Source organism: Chelonoidis abingdonii, chromosome 10 (assembly GCF_003597395.2).
Source record: "Chelonoidis abingdonii isolate Lonesome George chromosome 10, CheloAbing_2.0, whole genome shotgun sequence".
Lineage (NCBI taxonomy): Eukaryota > Metazoa > Chordata > Testudines > Testudinidae > Chelonoidis > Chelonoidis abingdonii.
The window spans coordinates 58958819-58982004 of NC_133778.1; the positions used below are offsets into that span (position 1 = coordinate 58958819).

The 23186-nt window shown below is 38.1% G+C and overlaps 1 protein-coding gene across 1 annotated transcript in view; it reads left to right on the top strand.

The window, feature by feature from the left end:
• Nucleotides 1–23186, top strand: part of LRP1B (LDL receptor related protein 1B) — a 1355016-nt gene that overhangs the window by 249646 nt on the left and 1082184 nt on the right. The window contains 1 exon segment of the mRNA XM_075069829.1: nucleotides 22800–22922. Coding sequence (XP_074925930.1) covers nucleotides 22800–22922 — 123 coding nt within the window.

The window sequence follows — 23186 nt, forward strand, 5'->3', positions numbered from 1 at the left end:
ACTTCAATCAAGGTGCTCGTGCATGGAGCAGGGGTGAGCTGGGGCAGGGGAGCACCTCAGGGTGGACGGGGGAAGCTGCTGCAGGGGGTTGCCTCAGGGCGGGGGTATGGGGTGGGAGGGCACCTAGGGCATGCCTAGGGCATGAAACATCCTTGCACCAGCCCTGCCAGTGCTGCAACTCTCTAGTGTAGCCAAGGCCTATGACTCTAGTGGTTAGATATCTAGAGAGAGAATTTCTTCTAAGGGAAGCTTAGCACAGCATCAAAGACTTCCTTCTGGCTGACTTCATCACAATGCTTACTATAGACACTCTGGGTTTCAGTTCAGTCTGCTCAGATGTTGCACGCTATCAGGCAAAGGCTGCTAACTGACCCACCACCAATAGCATATAGTTGTTTGTTTGTTTTTTCTTTCCTGTTCTTTTGTTCTCTCAGTCTCTTTCCTCCCTCTCCTTCCACACTACCCCGTGATCTTTCTCTACACCTTAAAGCCTCTCCCTGTTCTTTCTGTCTCAGCCTTTTACTGTTATTTGTCTCTTTTCCTTCTTCAGCCTCAGGCAGATTGCCCAGCCTCTTCATTTCCTAGCCACACACAAGTTTGTATCCCTCTTTTTGGTATCCTCAACCACAGCCAGATGACCACACCAGCTGTGAGACAGACTCCCTCTTCTTACAGTAGTGTTTCTGGGAGGAGCACTATATAATGTCACCTATTGGAAGGTGAGGACTGGTAGCACAAATTACCGTGGTTGGGGAAGAACATTGCATCTGAGGACCAGATATTGCATCTCTTGTGTCTTACTAACTGAGGACAGATCCAGCAGGGGAATGAATCCTTGAAAAACAGCTCTCATGCATTAATGCAGAAACTGTCATGAAAAAGCATCAGATTCCACATATACTGGGAAAATCTGTACTTTGGTGCAATATTCAGGAAGGTGGATTTGCAATGCATTCACACAGGTAAAAAGTATTGAAGTGTCTGTTTTACCCACATCTACAAATGCACAAGTGCATCTGCTGTTTAAGGTTAAACTCTTCCAGAACTGCTGATAAAACACAGTGAATCTGTGTGTGGTTGAATGGCCCACTCCCCTCCCCACACACAGTCTTATCAGAAAAAAAAAGTGAACTACGAGAACACCTATCCTTTCTCACAGCTCAAAGTGCAATGCATGCTGCTCCCTTTTAGCTAAAATGAAGTACACAGTGTGATAGCTTAGCAGAACAAAGTCAATGGGAAAGAAGAGGAGGAAATATCAACCCTGCTGACCTGAATCGGAGGTGGGGGGCATGTAAAGTGCTATTCTCAGCTAGAACTCTATCAAAACATTAAAAAGAGATCAAAAGAGGAGGTGGTGATTGTGTTGAAAGCTTCAGACTATTACTGTCCCAAAACCAAGAACATTTTTATTGTACGGCCAACAGCTGGATAAATTTAACAAAATAGTCTGTAATATGATAGTGTGCACATTTACACCCCACCTTTTCTATCTTTACTATATGGACACAAATGATATGCACAGATTAGTGCAGGTAAAAAACAAACAAACCCTGTGCACCTTGCTACTTGGGCCAGCTGGTTCCTAGTGTATTCGCAATGGCTCATTCTTTGGAAGGATGAGAGAAGATGGCACCCTGCTTTAGCAATTGCTTCCTCAGTGGCTGATTAAAACAAATTTACAATCTGATTGGAAACTGCCTGTGTTTCCATTTGATGACTTTGTGCAAGAACCACAAATGCTGGGGAGCGGAGGGGATGATCTACCATTTGTGAACCTATCTTGCTTCTCAAATCAATCACTCTCTACCTACATGTTATATCCTTGACTAAATGTCATATTTTATCCTCTCTGCTCTTATATTGTCTGTTCTTCTCTAACTACCAGCTTCAAGCTTCTAGAGGTATAGATGCTTGGATCTTCCCTATAACATTTTTAAAATATGACTGCAATGTCATCTTCTTTCCAGTTCCTTAAAAAGTCTATTACCAATACATTTTTTAAATATCTGAGAGATTCTCCACTCTTTTAACTTGTTTCATAATTTGGTTTAACTGACCTCACTTTCTCCTGGTGTTATAATAGTAATCTTAGATAGTGCCTTTCTTCAGTTGTTAACTAGTGTGGTCATGACCCTTAATTTTCAACCCAAAATAATATATTTTTTTCTCTTGGGCACTAATGTCCACCCTTCTCTTCTAAACCTAAACCTAAGCACCTAAGCACACTTTTAGACTTTCTGGTTCTTTCAGTTTTTGTACTTGACACATTTCTCACTGTTCATCTTTGATGACATTTTGCACTAGATTTAAACCTACCTGTAACTCTTTTTATTCCTCATGTGTCAGTCAGGGGACAGGAAGTGGGGGTGTGTCGATGGCGTAGGAGTCCTGGGAGAAGGGAGAGGGGCGCATCAGGGAACAGGGGAAGTTGGATGGAGCAGGAATCCGGAGAGGAAGATAGGAGATAGGGGCCAGGCCACAGCCCTCACCCCAACTGGCCCTCCATACAATTTCCAAAACCCGATGCGGCCCTCAGGCCAAAAAGTTTGCCCACCTCTCCTTTAGAGGTGTACAACTATTTTCTTTGAGCCCTTACTATTACTTTTCCTTGGGGTTAATACTGCATTAGCAGTAAAGGATGGTCAGCAACTTTCAAGAAGTGCTTGGCACTTGCTGGAGCACCTCACCTTTCACAAATGACTAGTTCTACATAATTTTCAAAACTCTCTCTATTTATCTTTCTATCTATATCTATATATACAGTAATTCCTTGCTTAAAGTTATAGTTATGTTCTTGAAAAATGTGACTTTTAAGTGAAATGATGTTAAGTGAATCCAATTTCCCCATAAGAATTAATGTAAATGGGGAGAGGGTTAGGTTCCAGGGAAATTTTTTTCACCAGACAAAAGACATTATATACACATACAGTATACATCTTATACAATTTAATACTGTACTCAGCAATGATTATCGTGAAGCTTGGTAGAGGTGGTGGAGTTAAAATGAGGGTGGATCATCCAGCTGCTCCTATTGCTGTTCTCAACCCCCGGCTCTGCCCTTTCCCCAAGCCCCTACCCGTGCCCAGCCTCTTTTCACCACCGCTCCACAACACCCCCTGTCTCTTCCTGCCCCTGCTCCACCCCTCCCCTTGAGCATGCTGTGTCCTTGCTCCTCCCGCCCCACAAGCCTCCTGAACACCAGGGAGGGGAGGGAGGGGGGAGGCTGCATGCCGTGTCCTCGCTCCTTCCCCCTCTCCTGCAGAGCCTCCTGAATGCCACAAAATGGCTGATTGCTGCAGGTGGGTGGGGCGTGGATGCAGGGGGGGAGTTGCTGATCCACAGTGTGGGGACGTGCTGTGGGTAGTGGAGGGGAGCTGATATGGGGGCTGCCAGCCCACCCTGGTTCCAAGCTCCCATGGCCAAAAATGTTATAAGCAAACATTGCACAACTATAAATGAGTATATTCTCTAATAGATCAGCGATGTAACAATTAAACAATGTTAATCGGGATGACGTTAAGTGAGGAGTTAATGTGTATACCTATATATAAAATTGTGCTTCACTGGAGTTTATCTGGATTTAGAGCAGAGTCACTGAGGAGAGTTTGATTTTCTATAGTTTTTTAAAACTTCTATAGTTTTTAATCTAAACAAGAACCACCAAACAAAAAAACCCCTAGGCTGGGACTGTCACAAAAGTAAGCTTTCTGGTACTTCTTGGTTCTAGTCTTCCTCATAGCTGATTTATAGTACTGCTATCAGTCACAGATGAAACTAGGAAGTGTAGATAAAGCAACTCTAATTAGTGAACAAAGGCAGAAAAGAGGCAGCAGGATGGATAACTGAGACAAAACATTCACTGTGAGAAGTTAAAAGTAATGAAAACATCTATTTGGAGAGTTTACATAATCACCTTCACTGGAAATACTCAAGGCTGGATTTCTTGCACATCAGACATAATTCAGTCAGTCCCGCAAAGATGAAGGGGGCTGGAATAGATCAACTAGAAGTTCCTTCCAACCTTAAGAGGCTAAAAATACAGTACTGTCATTTGAAATTGTAATGCTTCTGCTGTTAAGTGCAGGATACCCATTTGATCCAGGGGGCGGGGGTGTGGATAGGGGGCACATAAGTCTAACTGCAGATCAGACAGGGCGCCCACCACTGTCTCTGATTGGTTCCATTAGGGAGCTGTGGTTCTACCATATTTCTGCGACAGCACAATACATGGAGAATAGAGCCACCTTTAAAAATGAGTGTACCCCCCACATATAAACACATATCAGTGATCCATTTATACTCTTTTGGATAAAAGAGAGAATAGTACTACCATTCAAAAGTAAGTATGCTTTCCATGGAATAGTGAGTGCCTCAAATCTACTTGAGCATCATTCTAGAAGAGACTCAGTTTAAAACTTAATTGAAATGAATAGAAATAATCTTCAACGATGCAACCAGAAATTGCAGCAGTAGTTCTCAGGAGTAATGGCACTAAGATAATTGTTTCTCCCTAGTTGATATATTTAGCTTATACGATCCAAATTCAATCCATCAGTCTATCTTGAGGTTATGTTTGCTTAACAAAATATAGTACATACTACTGAAAAGTTAACACTTAGTGACTGCTGGCCATACCATAATATTTGAGATACTGAAGTTATTTTCTGTCCTAATTTTAGGGAACAGCTATGTATGTTCAATAGCATGGTGTGGTAAACATTGTTAAATGATAAGCTTTTAATGGCAATTACTGTACATGCGGGTTATTCACTATAAGAAGTATTCTCCCTCTAAAATAAAAATATTTAACAAAATGTGCTAGTGGAATTAGCAACTGGATTGGTTTTTACGTCTGAAGGGCTGAATGCGGCCCCCAGGCCAAAGTTTACCCACCCCTGGTTTAAACGAAAGGTTTCAAGTGATAAGTAGCCACAAGTGTTCCCTTTTCCTAAATTAATTCCACAATCTGTCAGGAATGAGAACTCAGGGCCTGTCTCACAGCACTGCTCAGGAATTTGAACTATACTTCTTGAAGGTGCTTAAACACCTCTTATGAAGCGGAGTGCTCTCTAATCTCCCATTATTAATACTGGACTATAATGCACACTCCATAATGGGCTATATTTTTTGGCTGCATTTCAGGAAAACTTGACTTGAGTGGGACTTCTAAGCACCTATTTAAGTGCTGTCCTGAAAAGAGATGTTTTCCTGAACTAGCACTTCCATCAACAGTAATATTTACTTCTGTAGTAAATTGATTAATAATAATAGTGTTGGTTAAAAAGGTCTCTAGTCAATTTATTCTTATGTATTTGAAATTTTTCACCAATAATGGAGTATAGTTCCCAATATTACAAAGCTGACATATCCCCATGGTCACCACTCTGCAGTATCTGAGACTATAGTAATTTCCTTATCTAAATTTACAACCTGTGTTAACTCAGTTACAGTATTGCTGGGTAGTAACTGTTAGGGTGTGTACTGAAACAGAGGCCATTCTGGGTTTCAAATAGATTCTGACACCATAAAGCAGCTGTTATCAAGCTAGAACAGGTGCACTAGAGCAGATGTACAAAGCATTTCCCTTCATAGTTAATGTGTGAGTTTTATTTCCCCCTAAACTAATATGGTACTAAACACCAAATTAAACATCTACATTGGGGATGTAAATATTTTAAAAGCTAAACTTCTGCCAAATAATGCATTTATTTACATTGTTCATTATGAGGAATGGGTCTTCCAGAATGAAGATCTGACATTCGTGAACAAGAGAGAGTCCCTCTTTCACTCACATCTTAAATTATACATTACTTTACTCCAGTATATTATACCATATATACAGTGTGAGTAATGTACATATATATAGACACACAGTGATGTGTACATATTTATATGACGTGTGTGTGTGTGTGTGTGTAAACACACAAAAAGACTGAGATTCTGTATACCCTCCATGACTTTTATAGGTTAAAAAATGCAAATATCTTTACTTCCTCCATGGCCCAGAAAATCTCTGTTCAGGAAAACCTGGTTCCAGTATACTGAAAGGAATGTCAATGTGAGATCATCAAAGTAACACCCCAATAGCCCCACACTGTGCAGCCATTTCCCCCACAGTGCAACCCCATTTTCTCCACATTTTCCTCACAGTGCAGCCATTTAATGACTGGGAGATTAAAATGTTTTTGTTTTGTTTTGTAGGCACTGTGGCATGGTATTGCCTCCTTTTGACAAAAATATGGGGAGAGTGTTGCTAATAGATCTTCTTTGTACTACACTCTGTCAGGATCAATGGACTATGTTATTATTGACTCCCCAGCTGTGGACACTTTCATAATTTGCTGCTCTATGTAACAGAACAGAAGAAATGGACAAAAACAACACAAAAGCACTATCAGCACTGTAATCATAGACCAACCCACATCAATTCTGTGGGGGTGGATGGATGTGTGCATGTGTGTTTTCAGAGCATGTATAGGGGGAAAAACATCTCTTTTTGGTTTTGGGGAGGTCAGAGCTGTAGTTCCCAAAGTATTCTATGGAGAAATGGATGGTTACATGAATCTGGCTCGTCTTTTTTTTTTTTTCATTTTTTTCATTCCAGTTGCTGAACTGTATTTCAGTAATGCTAAAAACACCTATATGGCAAATATTGCATTTCTATGTAAATATCTGTTTTAGTTGTTGTAGTGATGTTATTGTATTGCCAAGAGAGTGAGGAAGTTGGTATAATGATGAATGGTAGAAAAGGTATGTCCACAAGAGAAGTCTGGAGCTTGATCCAAAGCTCACTGAAGTCAGTGGGAAACATTATGACTTCAGTGGGATTAGGATCAGACACTTACAGTAACCTGGTGGAGTTGTTGTTCTTACTGGAAGCATTCAATACAAGAGTAGGCATCGTGTGACCTTAACTAGGATTATTAGTAGCCCATCAGGGTTAATGTTCCTCAGCACTGTGGAATTTACATTAGAACAAACGGGGATGTAGTTAATTATTAAGCTTTTGCAGTACTGACATCCATACCTAATTGTGGATTAATCTCAGGGCATACAGAATCTGTTTAATAAATCTCACTCAGCAGAAGGTAGCTCTGAATGGCTATGACAATGTTATCAAGAAAATGACAGTTTGCAAGGCTTTGTGTACTGTACAGAATATTGCATTTAATATGTGCAAGAGCATTGATGCTCTCAATAATTAACACGATTTGGTTCTTAAATAGCTCAAAGACCTTTACATAGAAAGATAGCTATACTTTTCCTCATTTCACAAGTGAGGAAACTGAGGCAAATAGGTGACATGAGTTGACCAAAGTCACACAGCAAGCCACTAGCGGAAGGTCTCCTGAGTCTGAGTTTAGTGCCCTGTCCCACACACAGATAACAAACACAAAAATAATTCAATTAATTCTTTTACTGTTGCAGTTTAAAGCAGAATTCTGTTGTGTTCTTAGGTTGCTAACTGAGAAAATATTTTTAAGGTTTTAATTTTAGAGTTTGCTGGTATTTCCTGAATTTCAGTCTTTTGATTAAATTCTTTAGTTAAAATTTGTTTTTTCAGTAGTGGAAAAATCTGAATTGTTGATCAATAATTTACTTTTTAAAATCAGAGGGCTTTAGCCAGCTGCAGAGCTGATCACAGTACTTGGCAGCTCAAATTTGTATGGGGGTCAGGGCTCGCCTTCAGAATCAAGGAGCCAGAGCCAGCTCCCTGGCACCCCTTACCTCACTTTCCTCTTACATCACTGTCCTCCTCACTGTTTCCTGGCACATTTGATATTGGGACTACTGCAGGTGCTCAATTCTCTGTCTTCTTACTCAAGTCTTCCTCTGTGCTACGTAGGAGGCAATACCTTGCATTCCTTCCTAGCAGCTTTTAGACAGATGTCTTTCCTGTCTGTCTCACATAAAAATGACATTGGGTATATTTGACCTGTAATTTATTCTTCACGGAATACTGTCTGCTCATCTCTATCATACAGTCTGAGGCACTCAGTGCTCTCAATTCCTCTAAATCAGTGGAAATTGATTGTGTTCAGGATTTCACAAGAATGCTCCTTGCAGAATCAAATTCTGTTTTTCTCTTTCAGAATAACTCCTCTGGTAGTGAGAAGTTATTAATAAGAGAAAGGTATTCCTCTTAACTTCATAAATAATCCAAGAAACCTGATTCTGGCCTATTTAGAGTGTTTTACTAATCTACTCGCCTTGTTACATAATATTTATTTCACTCTTATACTATTTTCCCAAATAATTTTTAAGTCCTAACCTGAAGCAGATATTATTCTTATAGGGCAAATATCAGGTGGAAGAATAAACACCATTAAAAACATAGTAATGAAAGAAATTGACCTGTTCTTCATGGAGCATACAGTGCATAAAGAGCCCAACCCTGCAATCCATCTTTACGCAGCTAGTCCTTATTCAAGTGAGTAGGCCCATTGACTTCAATCATCTGAATAAGGGTTGCAGGTGTGAATCCCAAAGTAATAGTACCTGATTTTCTTTCTTTCTTTCTTTCTTTCTATTACAAAAAATAGTTAACAGTTTTATCTAGAAACTTTTTTTTCTTAAGGATCACACTACAGAACACATTTGTAGTTTTACAGTACATCAGAGTAGTGTATATTCTAGTGTCAGAGACATATTTGGCATTACAAACTACATGCTTGAACTTTCTCATAACTAATTTTATATTTTACTTCATCTATAGTTATTTTAAATTTAGAAAATTCATAGCATTTCTCACAGGCAGCTAAATGGCACCAATATATCAATACAAATTTTTATTTTTTAATGAGACAGTATGTGTATATTTATATTGATTGAATTAGTACATGTAGCATAGTTCAGTTATTGATGCTCTTTAATCATAATTATCTTTACATTTGGTTAATAAGGTTACTGTTAAACTTTAACGCGTAATATATTTTCACAGTGATTGCTACTTGTTGTTCAGCTTTGAAAAGAGATGACTGGGGGGGATATGATAGAGGTCTAAAAAATCATGAATGGTGTGGAGACGGTGAATAAGGTATTGTTATTTACTGCTTCACATAAGAAGAAGAACCAGGGTCACCCAATGAAATTAATAGGCAGCAGGATTAAAACACATCTAAGGAAGTCCTTCATACAATGTACAGTCAACCTGTGGAACTTTGTTCCATGGGATGTTGTGAGAGCCAAAAGTATAACTACGTTAAAAAAAGAATAACATAAGTTCACAGAGGATAGTTCCATCTGTGGCTGTTAGCAAAGTTGGCCAGGGATTCAACCCTATGCTCTGGGTAGCTCTAAACTTCCAGAAGCTGGGAGTGATGACAGGGCATGGCTCACTTGATAATTCCCCTATTCCATTCATTCCCTCTGAATCATCTGGCATTGGTCACTGTTGAAAAATAGGATATCATACTCGATTAATTATTGGTCTGATATAGTATGGCTGTTCTTATGTTTGTGCTTAATCCAATCAATTCAGTTGCTTGTATTTTATATTCTTTACATGTCTGTTGATCAAATTGTGTCTCAAAGCCACCTTCATTGTGAGGGCTGCCCCAGGAGTACCCAGTTCCTTTCAAGAAATACAATCCTACCCCACTTTTTCCTGGCTTTGGGGATGAAGTGATTTTCTGCTAGTCTACATGGGAACCTACTGTATAACTCCTGGAATCCACTCCACTCTGCTTGCCAGCACGCTGAGGAACAGCCAAGGCTTTGCCCTGTCCCCCCATCACTTACTTCCAGTAGGGAGTAAGCAGGCACACAGGCTTCCTTAACCCCACATGCCTTCACCCAGGGAGCTCATGTAGCTCCTATTTATACCTGTAAATGTTAATGAAGTGCAATGAGTGCCTTAGTAAACAGCCTTTAAAATTTCTGCTCGTAATTTTTATTGTTAAGTTAGAAAAGCTCACCTAATAAAATCGGCATTGCCATTGAGAGATTGGTGCATGAGACATATTGAGGGAACAGTTTATGTATATATATTGTCAGCTATAAGTGTCAAGTATGAAAGTACTATAAATCTATTGATATATGAGCAACAAAATTGCACCATAGGCTATCACCGCAGGACCTGATTTTTTCATAGAATGATCCACAACTTTTATAAGGTGACACTTTAAATACTTTCTTGTGATGCTATAGAGCAATCACATCACATATAGTTTTGTAACAGGTATTTAATGCTTCTTTCTTTGCTAATAGTATTTAAGAAAACAAAGATTCAGGAATTTTAGGAAAAAAATAAGAAATAATAAGTAAGAGTAACTGAGATGTTGTTCAGTAAGCCATGGGGCTTATCCTGGAATCTCTCCCTATTGTCATTGAAGCATGGGCTCTATAACTCCTATATTGCAATGGAATCTTCCCAGGTGGACCTCAGCACTCACCCACAGTCCCACTGACTCAATTTTTACAATTAAATTACAACCGTTTGTTATGCCTACCTAATACGACATGCATTACTTCAGTGGGACTCTGGAACCATTTGCAGACTCGGAGTCAATGTTTATTAAAATGACCTAGATAATATAATTTCCCTGCTGTAACATTAACAAAAAAACTGCATTCTATAAAATGTATTGTCATTTAAAGTTAACAAAAGTATAGCTGCCATGTTATGCAGTATCAAATTTGATCTGAATGGAATGCTGCATCTAAATCTGCTAATGAGATTCCTCTCTGTAGCTAGGCAAGTGATATTATATTTATGAAGGACTGATGGCTTAGATATATCTTTCCTTTAATTCTCTCTTCTTTCTTAATCACCAAGTTCAGAATAGAGGATATACTACGGTCATTCACTCCATGTCCTCCATCTAATTTCTCTGTAGTTTAGTAAGCATTTGTTTTATATTAGAATAACAAACATATGTGTTTATGTGTATAAGATTTGATTCTTTCATATGATTATATAAATCTTCTCTTCTGTTGCACAAAACAAAACCTTCATATTTGCCATTAAAATTGAATTATATAATCAGGCACTTGCATCTGCTATGAAAACCTGTTCATCATTATTTCATGTCATTTTAACTGGAATCATTCTGAGAGAAATTTACTGACTGCAGGCTTATCACTTATGACCATGAAAATATGGTAGAGCTGGGTATGAATGCCTCCTTCCTATAGATTTTAGTATAAATGATATATGACATAAATATTTAAATATTAATAATATGCTGGAAGGATATTCTTTGAAGTGTTCAACTCTTTCAGGCTCTGCTAGGTATACATCAGAACTACTCACTATTCTTCCAATGGACAAAGAGGTGTTTTTACAAGCGATTGAGGAATCAGGTTTCCTGGGCTCTTTTCCTAACTGACACTGACTCACTCCATGACCTTGGTCAAGTTGTTCAATGTTTCTCTCTCAGAGCTAGTATGAGATCTCATTAACTAATGACTTTGAAGTTCCTCCGATGAAAGACATTATCAACAAAAAGCAGACTTGCCAAGTTTTGCACATTTTATGTAGCACTCATTCATTTCACAGGTTTGTGAAGGATACAGGCATCTCAGGGGAAATGTCACACATCTGAGAGACAGAGAGACACTTTCCACCACACAGTACCTTCAGGGCTTCGGGAATATGCCTGGAGCTGCAATCTGGGAGACCTTGGGTTGTAGTTTTAGTACTTCCACGGACTGCTGTTAATATTTCTGTGCCCTTCACATCCCTGAAGGCCTCACGTCTCTCCCTTAAGGAAGATAACTACTATTCTGTTATGGATAGCATGGATGAAAACGTAATTTTAGCTTTTTTGTCTTATGTCTGAATCTGAATTACTGTAACACTGTGGAACAATTCAGAATTGTATAGACATATCTGATGACTTCTGAAGCTGCGCATGACTATAAGTTGAACTGGGGGTGAAAGGGGAAAAGAAGAAATTTCCTCCAGAGAATCATTATGAAATCATGAGATCTTTCCTGCAAAGAAATGGTACATTACTAAAAGATTTCTCAAATTATTGGATTTAGCTGCATGGTTAGGAGTTGATTATGTAATAATCTCTGATAAAGGGAGCAGGGTTGGCAGTTGACCCAGCGTGTGGTTTGGTAGAAAGTCAGTCTGGTAATTACAACCTTTCTAATATGGTCTAGTCATTCTTTCTCCATGTAGAGTATTTGACTAATACCGGCAGTTACTATAATTGTAGACTTTTTAAAATTTCATTTTATTTCCCGTTATAGTAAGACATTATACCTGATAATTTTAGATAACTGGAACAATGACTTTGAACATACTTATGGTATTATGTAATTATGTTTTCTCTCTTTTACAGTTATATAAATTAAACTTTTTAAAAAAGATCAGCATGCTGTTATTTTTAGTTAAATTGACAATAAAGAAATGCAGCAGACATTTGTGTCCCTAAAATGTTTTTCATCTCCAAATATCATTAGCGTTCTAGTACATGCTTTTCCTTGTTTAGAAAAAAATTAGTTCTGTAAAAATCGAGCTGGAAATATGAAAAAGAAATATCTTTATAATGCTTTTATGGAGATATAAGGTGCTAAATTAGAGAAATCAATGACACAGAAGGATAATAAAAAAATGTACCAATTTTATCTAAATTAATTACCCTCTATCATTTATAATGGTTGAAAACCTCAGCATGTAGAAGCTTATAGAGATAGCACATCTGTTCAGAGGAGCACTATATCTTGTGAATGTCATGATATTGTAACTTAGCATAGATTAATACATGTATTCAGCTTCCAACAGTCAGAGTGACTATAGTATATTACATGTAAATTATTTGTCTTAAGGGAGGATGAGACAATCCACCAGGAACGTGTTGTGTTTTTAACTCAGTGACATCACAGAAGATGGTGGAGTTTTGCAGAAAGCTGTATATGTAACAAGCCATTGAATGGGATTAAAGTCTATTTAAGGTGCCAGTAGGCTTGTTTCCAGTCCTAGCCTTATTGCTCATTTGGAGGAAGCTGGGGGACTTTGTTTCACAGGCATTCTGTTGCATCTTAGCACGAACCTGAAAAAGTAAAGACTCTTTGTGGGGCCTATTCTTCTCTACAGTATGCATTTTGAGTGGGAGCAAGTATGTGTGAATGTATGCAAAATGAATCTATAGATCTCAGAAGGAAAGGATTAGAGGCTATGTGGCATGCTTCCTGTTGCCCTGAGTACCTGCTACTTCTGAACAATGATATTTTTCGTTCTTTGCATGTCAGGGTGTGTAGCCAGTTGGACAGGTAAGTCGTTGTTATAGGTGGCGGGCTCCCTGGGTTACCTGCATAGTTCCTGGAAGGAAATCCCGGGGGAAATTAATGCATCTCAGAGATGCAGTGACTTCTTATCTGTCACCTTGAAAGAGGAGGTCATTTGGAGATGCAGACCAAAATGCAAATGGTAGTCAGCTACTAAGCCATCCAGTTCCCCAGAATCAAAGGAGTGCCTGGAAGGAGATTGGAGAATCTACCACTCCATGCACTCTACCACTGCATGACCCATCCTTCATTGTATTGAGACTACGCTACCTGCAGATCCTATGGTTTGGTATTTTTATAAAGCTATACCCCTGAATCTTCTGTATGTCTTGTAATGTTTCATCTGTGAGGGAAGAATGAGCTGGCTTTTCCCTATCATTTAGCTCCCGCAGTCCAGTTAAGCCAGCATTAAAGACAGCATTACACCATAGACTGTGGTCCTACATTTTTCACATAGGTTATACAAGAAGATCAGTCTGCAAAATTCTGTCTATCTTGTACGTACCTTGCTGAGGTTTTGACAACTTTCTTTATATAAAAGACTTAGGGTACGGACTGGTAAATAATATGATTATAGGTAATATTTCTATATTACTAGCATAGCTGTATTATGTCATGAGAGGACATTTGCAATCCTGAGGTATTTTTGTGTCATTAGAAGACATCACTATCATGTAATTTCATATTTTACAGAGATTTGTATTATGTGACTCTTAACTGATTAGGTAAAAATGTCTCAGGAATATTTTGGTTTTTTGTCAGTATCGAAACATTTGCTTGATGATTTCTCAGGGCACAAGACATACCAGATTAGGGACCAGGTCATTGTGTTGTATGGTAAAACCCACACAAGGAGCCTCGGATGCAGAAAATCTCTAGCAGGATCCCTTCAGTGAGACATTATTGTGTTAGATTTGGAGAGACTAGAGGAGGAGCAGAGTTTGCCTCACTGCAAAAGCTCAAGAGTTCTCCCATAAACCTGGGGATTCTCTGTAAGTCAGTAGTTATCTGTGCACGTGTCTTCTCACAGACTTTGATGTCTGGCAGACTGTTCTCCCTACATGGCCCCAGTGGTCACAGCCACTGCCATCCCAATAGGTCTCCATACAGAATCAATTTTTGTTCCTCCTCTGCTGGACAAGCGTAGAGATGATGTGCATCCCTCTCCAGCCCCACCCTGTTGTACCTCTCCCTGTGTAGACTGTGGACCTGTGTAGAACCCTCCTTAGGACGTGTGAGGTGGCTGGGTGGTGGTGGAGAGAATGGTGCTGGGCAATCAGCCAGGCCTCTTGCTCCATGGTAGGTGGGCAATCCAACTTTGGAGGGTTCCTTCCATGCACAGATTTGGGGGTGATGACTTGACCTCTGTAAACGAAGTTTAAAATTTTCTTCAACTGGGTCCCCAGAAACAAAAGTTTGAAAACCACTGGAGTAAATGATCTAGTGGTCCTTTCTTGCCTTAAACTCTCACTCTAAATTTCCTTTTCCTGCAGCTGAATTATTACACTAAAATTTTGTGCTTTACAAATGTCACTCTAAGTCAAGAAGTGCTAATATGAGTTGTAGAATCACAAATACAGCAGTCAAATAAGAACTAATGCACATGCTCTCTCCCCTTGCTTTCAGCTGTCACAAAAAGTTTTAGCACATGACAACTCATAACATAAACTGTCACTAGAAAATACTATCCAGTTTTAAATAAAATTGGCAGAAATTAATCTGAGAACTCGTCCATGTTTCAGATTAAGATATCAAAGGAAATCCCACACAGAAAGCAATCTTTAAAAGGAAAAAAAGTTCCTTTAGTTTGTTAGACAAATGTAATTAAGATAACTTAACTAAAATCAGAGAAAAACTAATTGAGAACTTAAACGTGATAATTAATAGGCATATAATAGCTTTGAAATGTGATAGAACTGCCATTTATCATCAACGGGAGTTCCATATCCAAAATCATGGGTACATAGATACAGAAAACGTGAATACAAAGCTCAATAAATCAAAATGTGAAATGTTCAACCTCATTTTGAGTTTTGTGAACAATGCATCTTTTTCCTTTCCTCCTTCAGTCTCTGTCTTCTGATGCTTTGGAAGAAAACAGATTGTTTATACAGACAAACAATTTGCTGACTTTCCTCAGAGTTTTGCTTGTGTCAGGAGTCTAAGACCAGGTCTTGACAGTGCTTTTATGTAGGGTCTTTGTGCTAACCATGCATTGCCCTCTTTGGCTGTCACTTCTTGATCCAAATTCTCATTTCAAACTTGTGGTATTTATCTGATTAGAAAATCTATGGCATTGTTCTCTGACATTGATTTGATGTCATCATCCCTTTTCAAACACCAGTTATGTTCGCAAAGGGAGCTGCTAGAAATATGTTCGTAGGAACAGATTTGTTTGCTTGCTTGTTCCTTACGCCCAACAAAAAAAATAGTTCAACTGGCTTTTTAGCTGAAATGAAAATGTTTCATGGAAAATGTTATATTGGGTCTAATTTTTTTTTAGGATTTTGAGGAAAAACTGCCAACCAAAAAATGTTCACATTTGTTTTTTTGGGAGGAGATTTGCCCCCTCCTTCTTTTTTTTTGAAAGACGGGAGGGAGAAGGGGGGAAGAAACTGAAAAATATTGATTATTTTTATATATTCTTTTCAAAATTAAAATGTTGATTTCTTTTAGTCAAACAACCCAAACAGTTTGTGAGAAATTTTGAATGAAGCAAAATCTGTATTTCTTACTTTAAATTTTTCACAAAAACTACCTGCTAATTTGAAAAAGGTCTATTGACAAATTATTTTGACCTCTTTCTAAACATTGCCTGTTGTTTCAGTATCTTTTTCATAGTTTCGTACTTTCTTAGAGGTTAAAGTCTGACATCCTGTATCTCACAGGCCATTACATTTTCATTGTTATCCCTTTATAAAGCCCAATAATTTGGGTGAGATCAGGGGCGGCTCTAGGTATTTTGCCCGCCCCAATCACAGCAGACAGGCTGCCTGCGGGAGGTCCCCGGTCCCACGGATTCGGCGGCACGCCTGCGGGAGGTCCCCGGTTTCGCGGATTCGGCGGCACGCCTGCGGGAGGTCCGCTGAAGCCGCGGGACCAGTGGACCCTCCGCAGGCATGCTGCTGATGAAGGCAACCTGCCTGCCACCCTCACGGCGACAAGCAGAGCGCCCCTCGTGGCTTGCCGCCCCAGGCACGTGCTTGGCGTGCTGGTGCCTGGAGCTGCCCCTGAGTGAGATTAAAATATTTCAGTCTCCAGGAGATTAAACTATTGTGTGCAACAGGAAGAAAACAGGAGACACCATAGTGCCACCAATGCCCGAGGCCCCTACAAAGGCAGGGAATTGTGTAAGTGAGCTCTCTGGATGATCCTAGCAAGTTATCTGTGCTCTATGCTTCAGAGGGAGGTGAAAAACCCCAGAGATCCCACCCAACCTTATGGGGGACAATTCCTTCTTAACCCTGAATCTAGCAATCATTTTGACCCTGAACATGTGAGCAAAACACATGAGCCAAGCTTCTGAAGGTACACACAGTGCACAGAAGTGAGCCTCCCAGTTCTGGATATTAGACTAAGGCTAGCGGAACTCACGCTAGTGCTGTAAAAATATCTCTGTAGATAATGCTTTGAAGTTGTGGCTTGGGCTGGAGCTCGGGCTCCTCAGCTCACTCGCTTCCCTAGGTTTCAAAGCCTGAGCTCCAGCCCAAGCTGCAACTTCAAAACACTGTTTATACACCTATTTTTATAGCACTAGCAGAGCCTTGCTACCCTGAGTTTATTAACAAGGGCTGGGAGGCTCACTCCTATTGGCTGTATAAACACACCCTGATAAACAGGATTCTGTGAGCCACTCAGGGCACTGTCCATCCAATCTGGTGTCCTGCTTCAGGAAGAAAAAACATCTCTTCTGGATCAAAGACTTTGAAACAGTTTGAATGTATCTTTAGAACTATTTTAAGCATGTGGTTTGTTTTTTTTTGTTTTTTTTCATTTTAGGCTGTCTATCAAGAGCTTATGAACACATTACAGGTTATAATGAACCAAAAATCTACATGACTATTTAAGAGTTTACTTTGCAAAGTGCTGCCATATGGGAGGTTTGATTTTTGGGGTCCCAGGTGCTCTGAGGAGATGGAGGCTGAGAGTACTCTGAAGACAGCACACAAGTACCTGGAGGGTACCTTGAAGGATGATAGAAGCATCTAAATGAGCACAATATAGGTCTTGTAGTTGAATGGAGTTTTTTCCACCATATCAGGCTCTTGCAGAGAAAGGGAAGTAAAAGTGGGAAAAGTAGAGCATTTTGGAAGCCCCCACCTTCAAAAAATTGTACCAATAATCATTCTAGAGAGAAATATAAACTCTTTCATAGAACAACAATGTACAGGTGGTTACTTAATGTAAGTGTCTTTCATGTTGATGGTGGAATTTACAGTGTGTGTGTGTTCTTCTACGAAGGCAGAGTTAATTAGATGTACAGAGATTCATTTACCTTCTCATGATACATATCTTCTGGAGAAGTACTTAATTTATATATAGTTCTATTTAAGAACCGTATTGGCCTTCTTTTCATAATTTGCATTCATCCAAATAAGAACAACCCAGATACCTACGACATCTAACAGTCAATGTGATTGCAGAAAATGGATCTTTATCCCTTTGCATCATTTAGGATTTAAATGCATGTCTACAAAGGGCAACTGTCTTATTAAAATTGCAGTTTTCCTCTTCGGAAGCAGACATTGGTCACCACTTTGCATTCAAAGTATTTTTTTAATCATTTAGCAATGGCCGCTCTCTGTGGCTGTGAATGTATGAATGTGATAACCTTTGGAAATTGTAAATAAGGGTAAATATACAGTCTTAGTGGAATTTTGGGCAGTCCAAAATAAGATTAATTGCATGACATTAATAATTTTGTTCATTAGGTCATTTCCTATACAAACTTTCTAGAAACTAAGGGAGATTTTAAGGTTTCCCTTCTTAAACTGCAGGTCTGTCTTATACTGGGAGACATTTTTGGATCTAGAAATGTATTTACTTTAACACAAAGTCAGTTGTTTTGGTGAAACTTTAATTCTAAGAGGCACTGCCAGGTGCTTACAACACAGGATGGAGTACTATCCTTAGGGAGGCAGAGCTTTCATTGACCCATAGAGAGATGATTTCTAACCATCTGCTCTGTATCTCACAAAGTATCAGTATGTTAAAAATATGTGAATTTTTCCTCCTCTGGGAGTCTCACTGTGTAGCATACAGAGTGCAGATGAAAAAAGAATGGGAAGAAGTGTCAGTGAAAGAAATCATTTTCTTTGCAGTTAATAAGGAAGCATCTCTCAGGCGGTCAGGGCTTTTTTTTTTTAATTCCACATTCGTCCAGCATTTATAAGTAACCAAGCTGATTGATTTAAAAGGATCTACACAAGTGACAGACAAAAGAAAGACATACATCTGTAAGAGAAACATAAAAGAAAAGTGAATTGGAAAAAGGATCATTTAAATGCCAATAAAAATTGGATAGTATAATGGGCATCCTATTAAGCTTTCTGCCAATCAACTTTCCCCCCAATGTATTTTGGCAAATTAAAAAGTGGGATTTTTACTCTATCAGTTTTCCTGATGGTAAAAAGGGTAAGACAGCAAAAGGATGAGATTTTTAACTTTCTACACCACTGAATAAAGAACTACCCAGGAGCTGATCAGTTTTAAAATGGCCAAAGAGAAATATGTTCTCCTCTTAAAAGAAACATGTTAAATATAATCTGAAATATTTACAGAGATATAGTTCCTTTATACTGAACTGTTCTGCCCTGCTCTGTGTAATTTGTTGTTGTTGTTGTTAGTTTTGATAAGGAGGCTTTTTTGCAGGCATACATTCTATTTTGAGATTCAAAAAGACTTGGTGTTTTTGGTGTTTAATAGACATGGGAGGATTACAAATTCTGTACTCGGTAAGATTCATTAAGAAAAATTAATATCCGTGTTTCTGGGAAGGTAGCAAACTGTTCTTTCCTCATCCTAAATTTTCTTCACACTAGAGAACAGAGTTTTTGTGTCACACTCATTACCCTTGAAAATGATAAGACACTTGCCCCTTCATATATTTCCTAACCGCCGGTGCCATTTACTTGGGCATTTATGGTGCTATTCAGAGGCTTCTGTCATGCGTTTCCGTTCATTACTGCTGGCATAAGAAGTGTTCTGATGCCTTTTGACTGGCAGTTGACATCAAGGAGGAAAAAGGTATTTTATTAAGAAAGATAAAGGTATAAACCATAATGGAATGTAGCAGAGGAGAAAGGTCTTTAAATTAATGATAGTACAGGCTCACAGCTTGCCTCCTGTCTGGTGTGTTATCACTTTCTCAGAAGTGCAATGTCTAAGGACTGTGGAGGAATGGGACTCTATCCCTTTTTAAGAAGCCTATTTCCTACTAACATTTCTCCAGTGTCAGTCCTAGTAGCTATGGATAATGCTAACTCAGCTCTAATATGGGTCTATTGCAGTAAAACAAACAAACAAAATGCCTAGGGCCCAGACTTGGAAAACTACCATTGACTTCAATGACCCTTAATTTGGGTTTTTCACAATGATTCCAATCTTAAATAATTGTTCTGGAATTGTTAATTGATTTAAAGTGTAATTTCCTCCAGTCATTGCTGGCTGCAGTATATAATTAGGCTCAGAGGATTACATTTCAATCAGTGAATGACAGTAAGTGTGGATTTATCTCTCCACCCAAATTATTGCCAATCAGAATTTAAAGGGGGAAGAAAAAAAACCCATTTATGCCTCACTCTGATAAACATTTATGCAAGGGGGTAATTTTGAGTCCCATTGGGACTGCTCATGTGCATAGTTACTTATCTGCATATGTGTTCCCACAAATCACAGCTTTGTTGTACTTTTAGACAGCCATGGCCCCGTTTAGCTATTAGTTCTGATATTCAATATGAAATTAATATTAGCTTTTATATTATTTAAAATATTTCAGTATCTCATGAATCTTAGCTTGTACATTTTAAAGGAATGAGCATTAGTATCTGGGTTTCTGAAATTTCCTAGTAGTGTAAAAATTTACATTGATATAACTTGAATAAAATATTATGAATCCCCCTGAAATGTTATTTAATATTCCTAGCACAGCTGTGATACCAAATTGTACCAAAACCAGTATGGATGGTACATTATCAGAGTACCTCTGTATAAATGACAAGTTCATTCTTGAGCTGTATTTAAATTATAGAGATAAGCTGGCATGTTAGTTTATTGCTTTCTTGTAGTTTTTTGGTACTATAATTATGATTTTTTTTTAAACAGCTGACTCTAAGTAGAACAGATGTGGCACTACTTGAGGGTTATACTTTCAACCTAATGTATGGAAAGTTGCACATAAATCCTCTTGTGCTAAAAGGTTGATTTTTAGAAGTGCATTACCATTGAAAGTAATAGTAAATTGATATGTGTTGACACATACAGATTTCTGTATACAACTCCTCTTAAGAAAAGAGGATAACCTGTAAATGGCAAAACTTTTTCTCTTAGTTATGCTTCCCGTGCTATTTTTTAGTAAGTGATACATATACTAAGAGCTTTGAACTTTTTCCCAAAGGATTTAAGGAAAATTGCCTCTGTGATCTCATAAGCCTACATTTTTAATTATACTGTGTTCGGGGTTTTTTTTTAAACAAAGAGAAGTTTTTTTTTTAAAGATTAACTTGAATATCTCAGCACTGTAGGTTGTTTTAATAATATGTTAAATACAAAACATACAAAAAATGCTCATCCTTTTAAAGAGCAAAAAACTGCACAGTAGATAATTTTAAATAATGTAAAATGTCTATTTACATAATAGCTGGAAATTCACTCATTTGACCTTGAAGATGGAATATCTGGGTACAAAATAAATAGGCTACTTGAAACAAGCTGCTATTTCCTAGAGGGATAATATATAACTGTCCCTAAAACTGTGCAACAATAAGAATTTTCTTTAAAGCCCTGAGATTGCTTTAGCAAGTACACTATAGGCACATCTTGCCCTGATTAGACAATGCTATATATAACTACTGTCTAAGATAACAATTACATTGCTACGAAGTACATTGGCTGTTGTCTTCATAAGACTATTTTACCATTAACACACATAACTAAGAACGTGCACATAACCACCGATGGGCTTCTTGATAATTAGAAGCCTTTAATCACGTGCTGTAGCAAAATAGATTTCATGTAAGAGCCAGTCAGTTTCAGTCTCTCAGAACAGCTATATATAAAAACAATGAAATATAATAACAATTGGAAATCATAGCAACATCTCTTACCTTTCACTATAAACGGAGCTGATATTCTGATCTAGCAATGGAACAAGGGACCAGGAGCCCTAAATCTCCTCATAATTATACCAATTTTACACTGTTGCAATACTATTGATTTTAATAGAGTTATTTCTGGTCTTCAGTGGTGTAACTGAGAGAAGAATTAGACAGGCTGTGCTCAGTAATCTGCAGTGTGACCTTGGGAAAGGCTCTGCTGCAATTTGCACATCATTAAAATGAATAGTATTTGCTGCACAGAAGTGTTGTAGGTTTAATTAATGATGACCTACTCCTGCATTATTTTAACCCAAAACTTCAGTAAGGCAAGATTTGTTGATTGAAGCCAGTAGGTGTTTTGGTGTGCAACACATGTAATGTTGGTCACTTATGGCCAGTGTTTTAAAACTCAGTTTACAATTTTACGAGCAGCAAAATTACTGTTAAAAAAAATCTATCTGTTTTCCAAAAACAGTTAAGTGATTAAATACTAGCATTTGTGCCTGCAAACAATTGAGGCTTTTCTTTTTTTTTTAATTTGGCCTTTAGTGTTTTTAAAGCACTACAGAAACCTGGAATATTAATATTAGTAATATTTCTTTGAGTATTACTGTTTTTTAACATGATATGTGGTTTTGATTTTAATGTCATCTGAGTAAACTCAATATAAAAAAAATCAGTTAAAACTATGAGAACGGAGTCTTTTGCTCTCACAGAAGACTTTTCCTGGAAAAAGCTTTTAATTTGGGTACACAGTTTGTTAAAGCTCTCTGAGGACAAAATAAGGAAATCATATCATCACTGAGTCCTTTCCTGCAAATAGACATTTCTAACAATAACCAGCAATTATATGCAGGCAGATATTATAGACATAAAGCTTGTTGGATTCCATATAATGACCAAGATGATTTCATGATGATATGCTTGAAACTAAAAATTAGCAAAAAAAAGTATGAAACTTCTATCTTATTTTTATAGGGACAGATTATGTTATCTTTACTCATGTCTGGATGTACCTTAATCTCTTAATTTACTTCAGTAGGACTTCGCAGAGGGTGATGCACTGCTCATTCTAAATAAGGGCATCATAATCTGACTGTTAAAGATCTCATTCAGCTTTCAACTCATAGTCATGTTCTTTTGTGTATTTGTTTTAATTTCCTATTTAATGATCATACCATTTTGTCTCTTTATTTTCACTCATCTGTTAATCATTCCATATAAAAACATTTTCCTTTTCAGAAGAACAGCTGTGTGACATAGGAGAGTTTCTTTGCGATGATCATGTGACTTGTGTGTCTCAAAATTGGCTATGTGATGGAGAACCCAACTGTCCAGATGATTCAGATGAGTCTTTAGATACCTGTAAGTAAAAAGTACTCATGTTATCCTTATTTTCTCTTGAAGTGTGCAGATAGCTGTACTGTATGGTCATAAGAGTGGATTTTGGTTTAAAAAAAAACAACAACCATCCCAAGTGAATCTTTGTACCATGGAGAATAGGTTATACTCAATATGCAGGCGTGAGATGAAAGAACTGGAAGGTGTTTTGTTCATCTGTCATTTTATAATGAACACTGTCATCAGAGCATATGTTCCATATTCTCTTACTGATTTAGTAGAATAGTT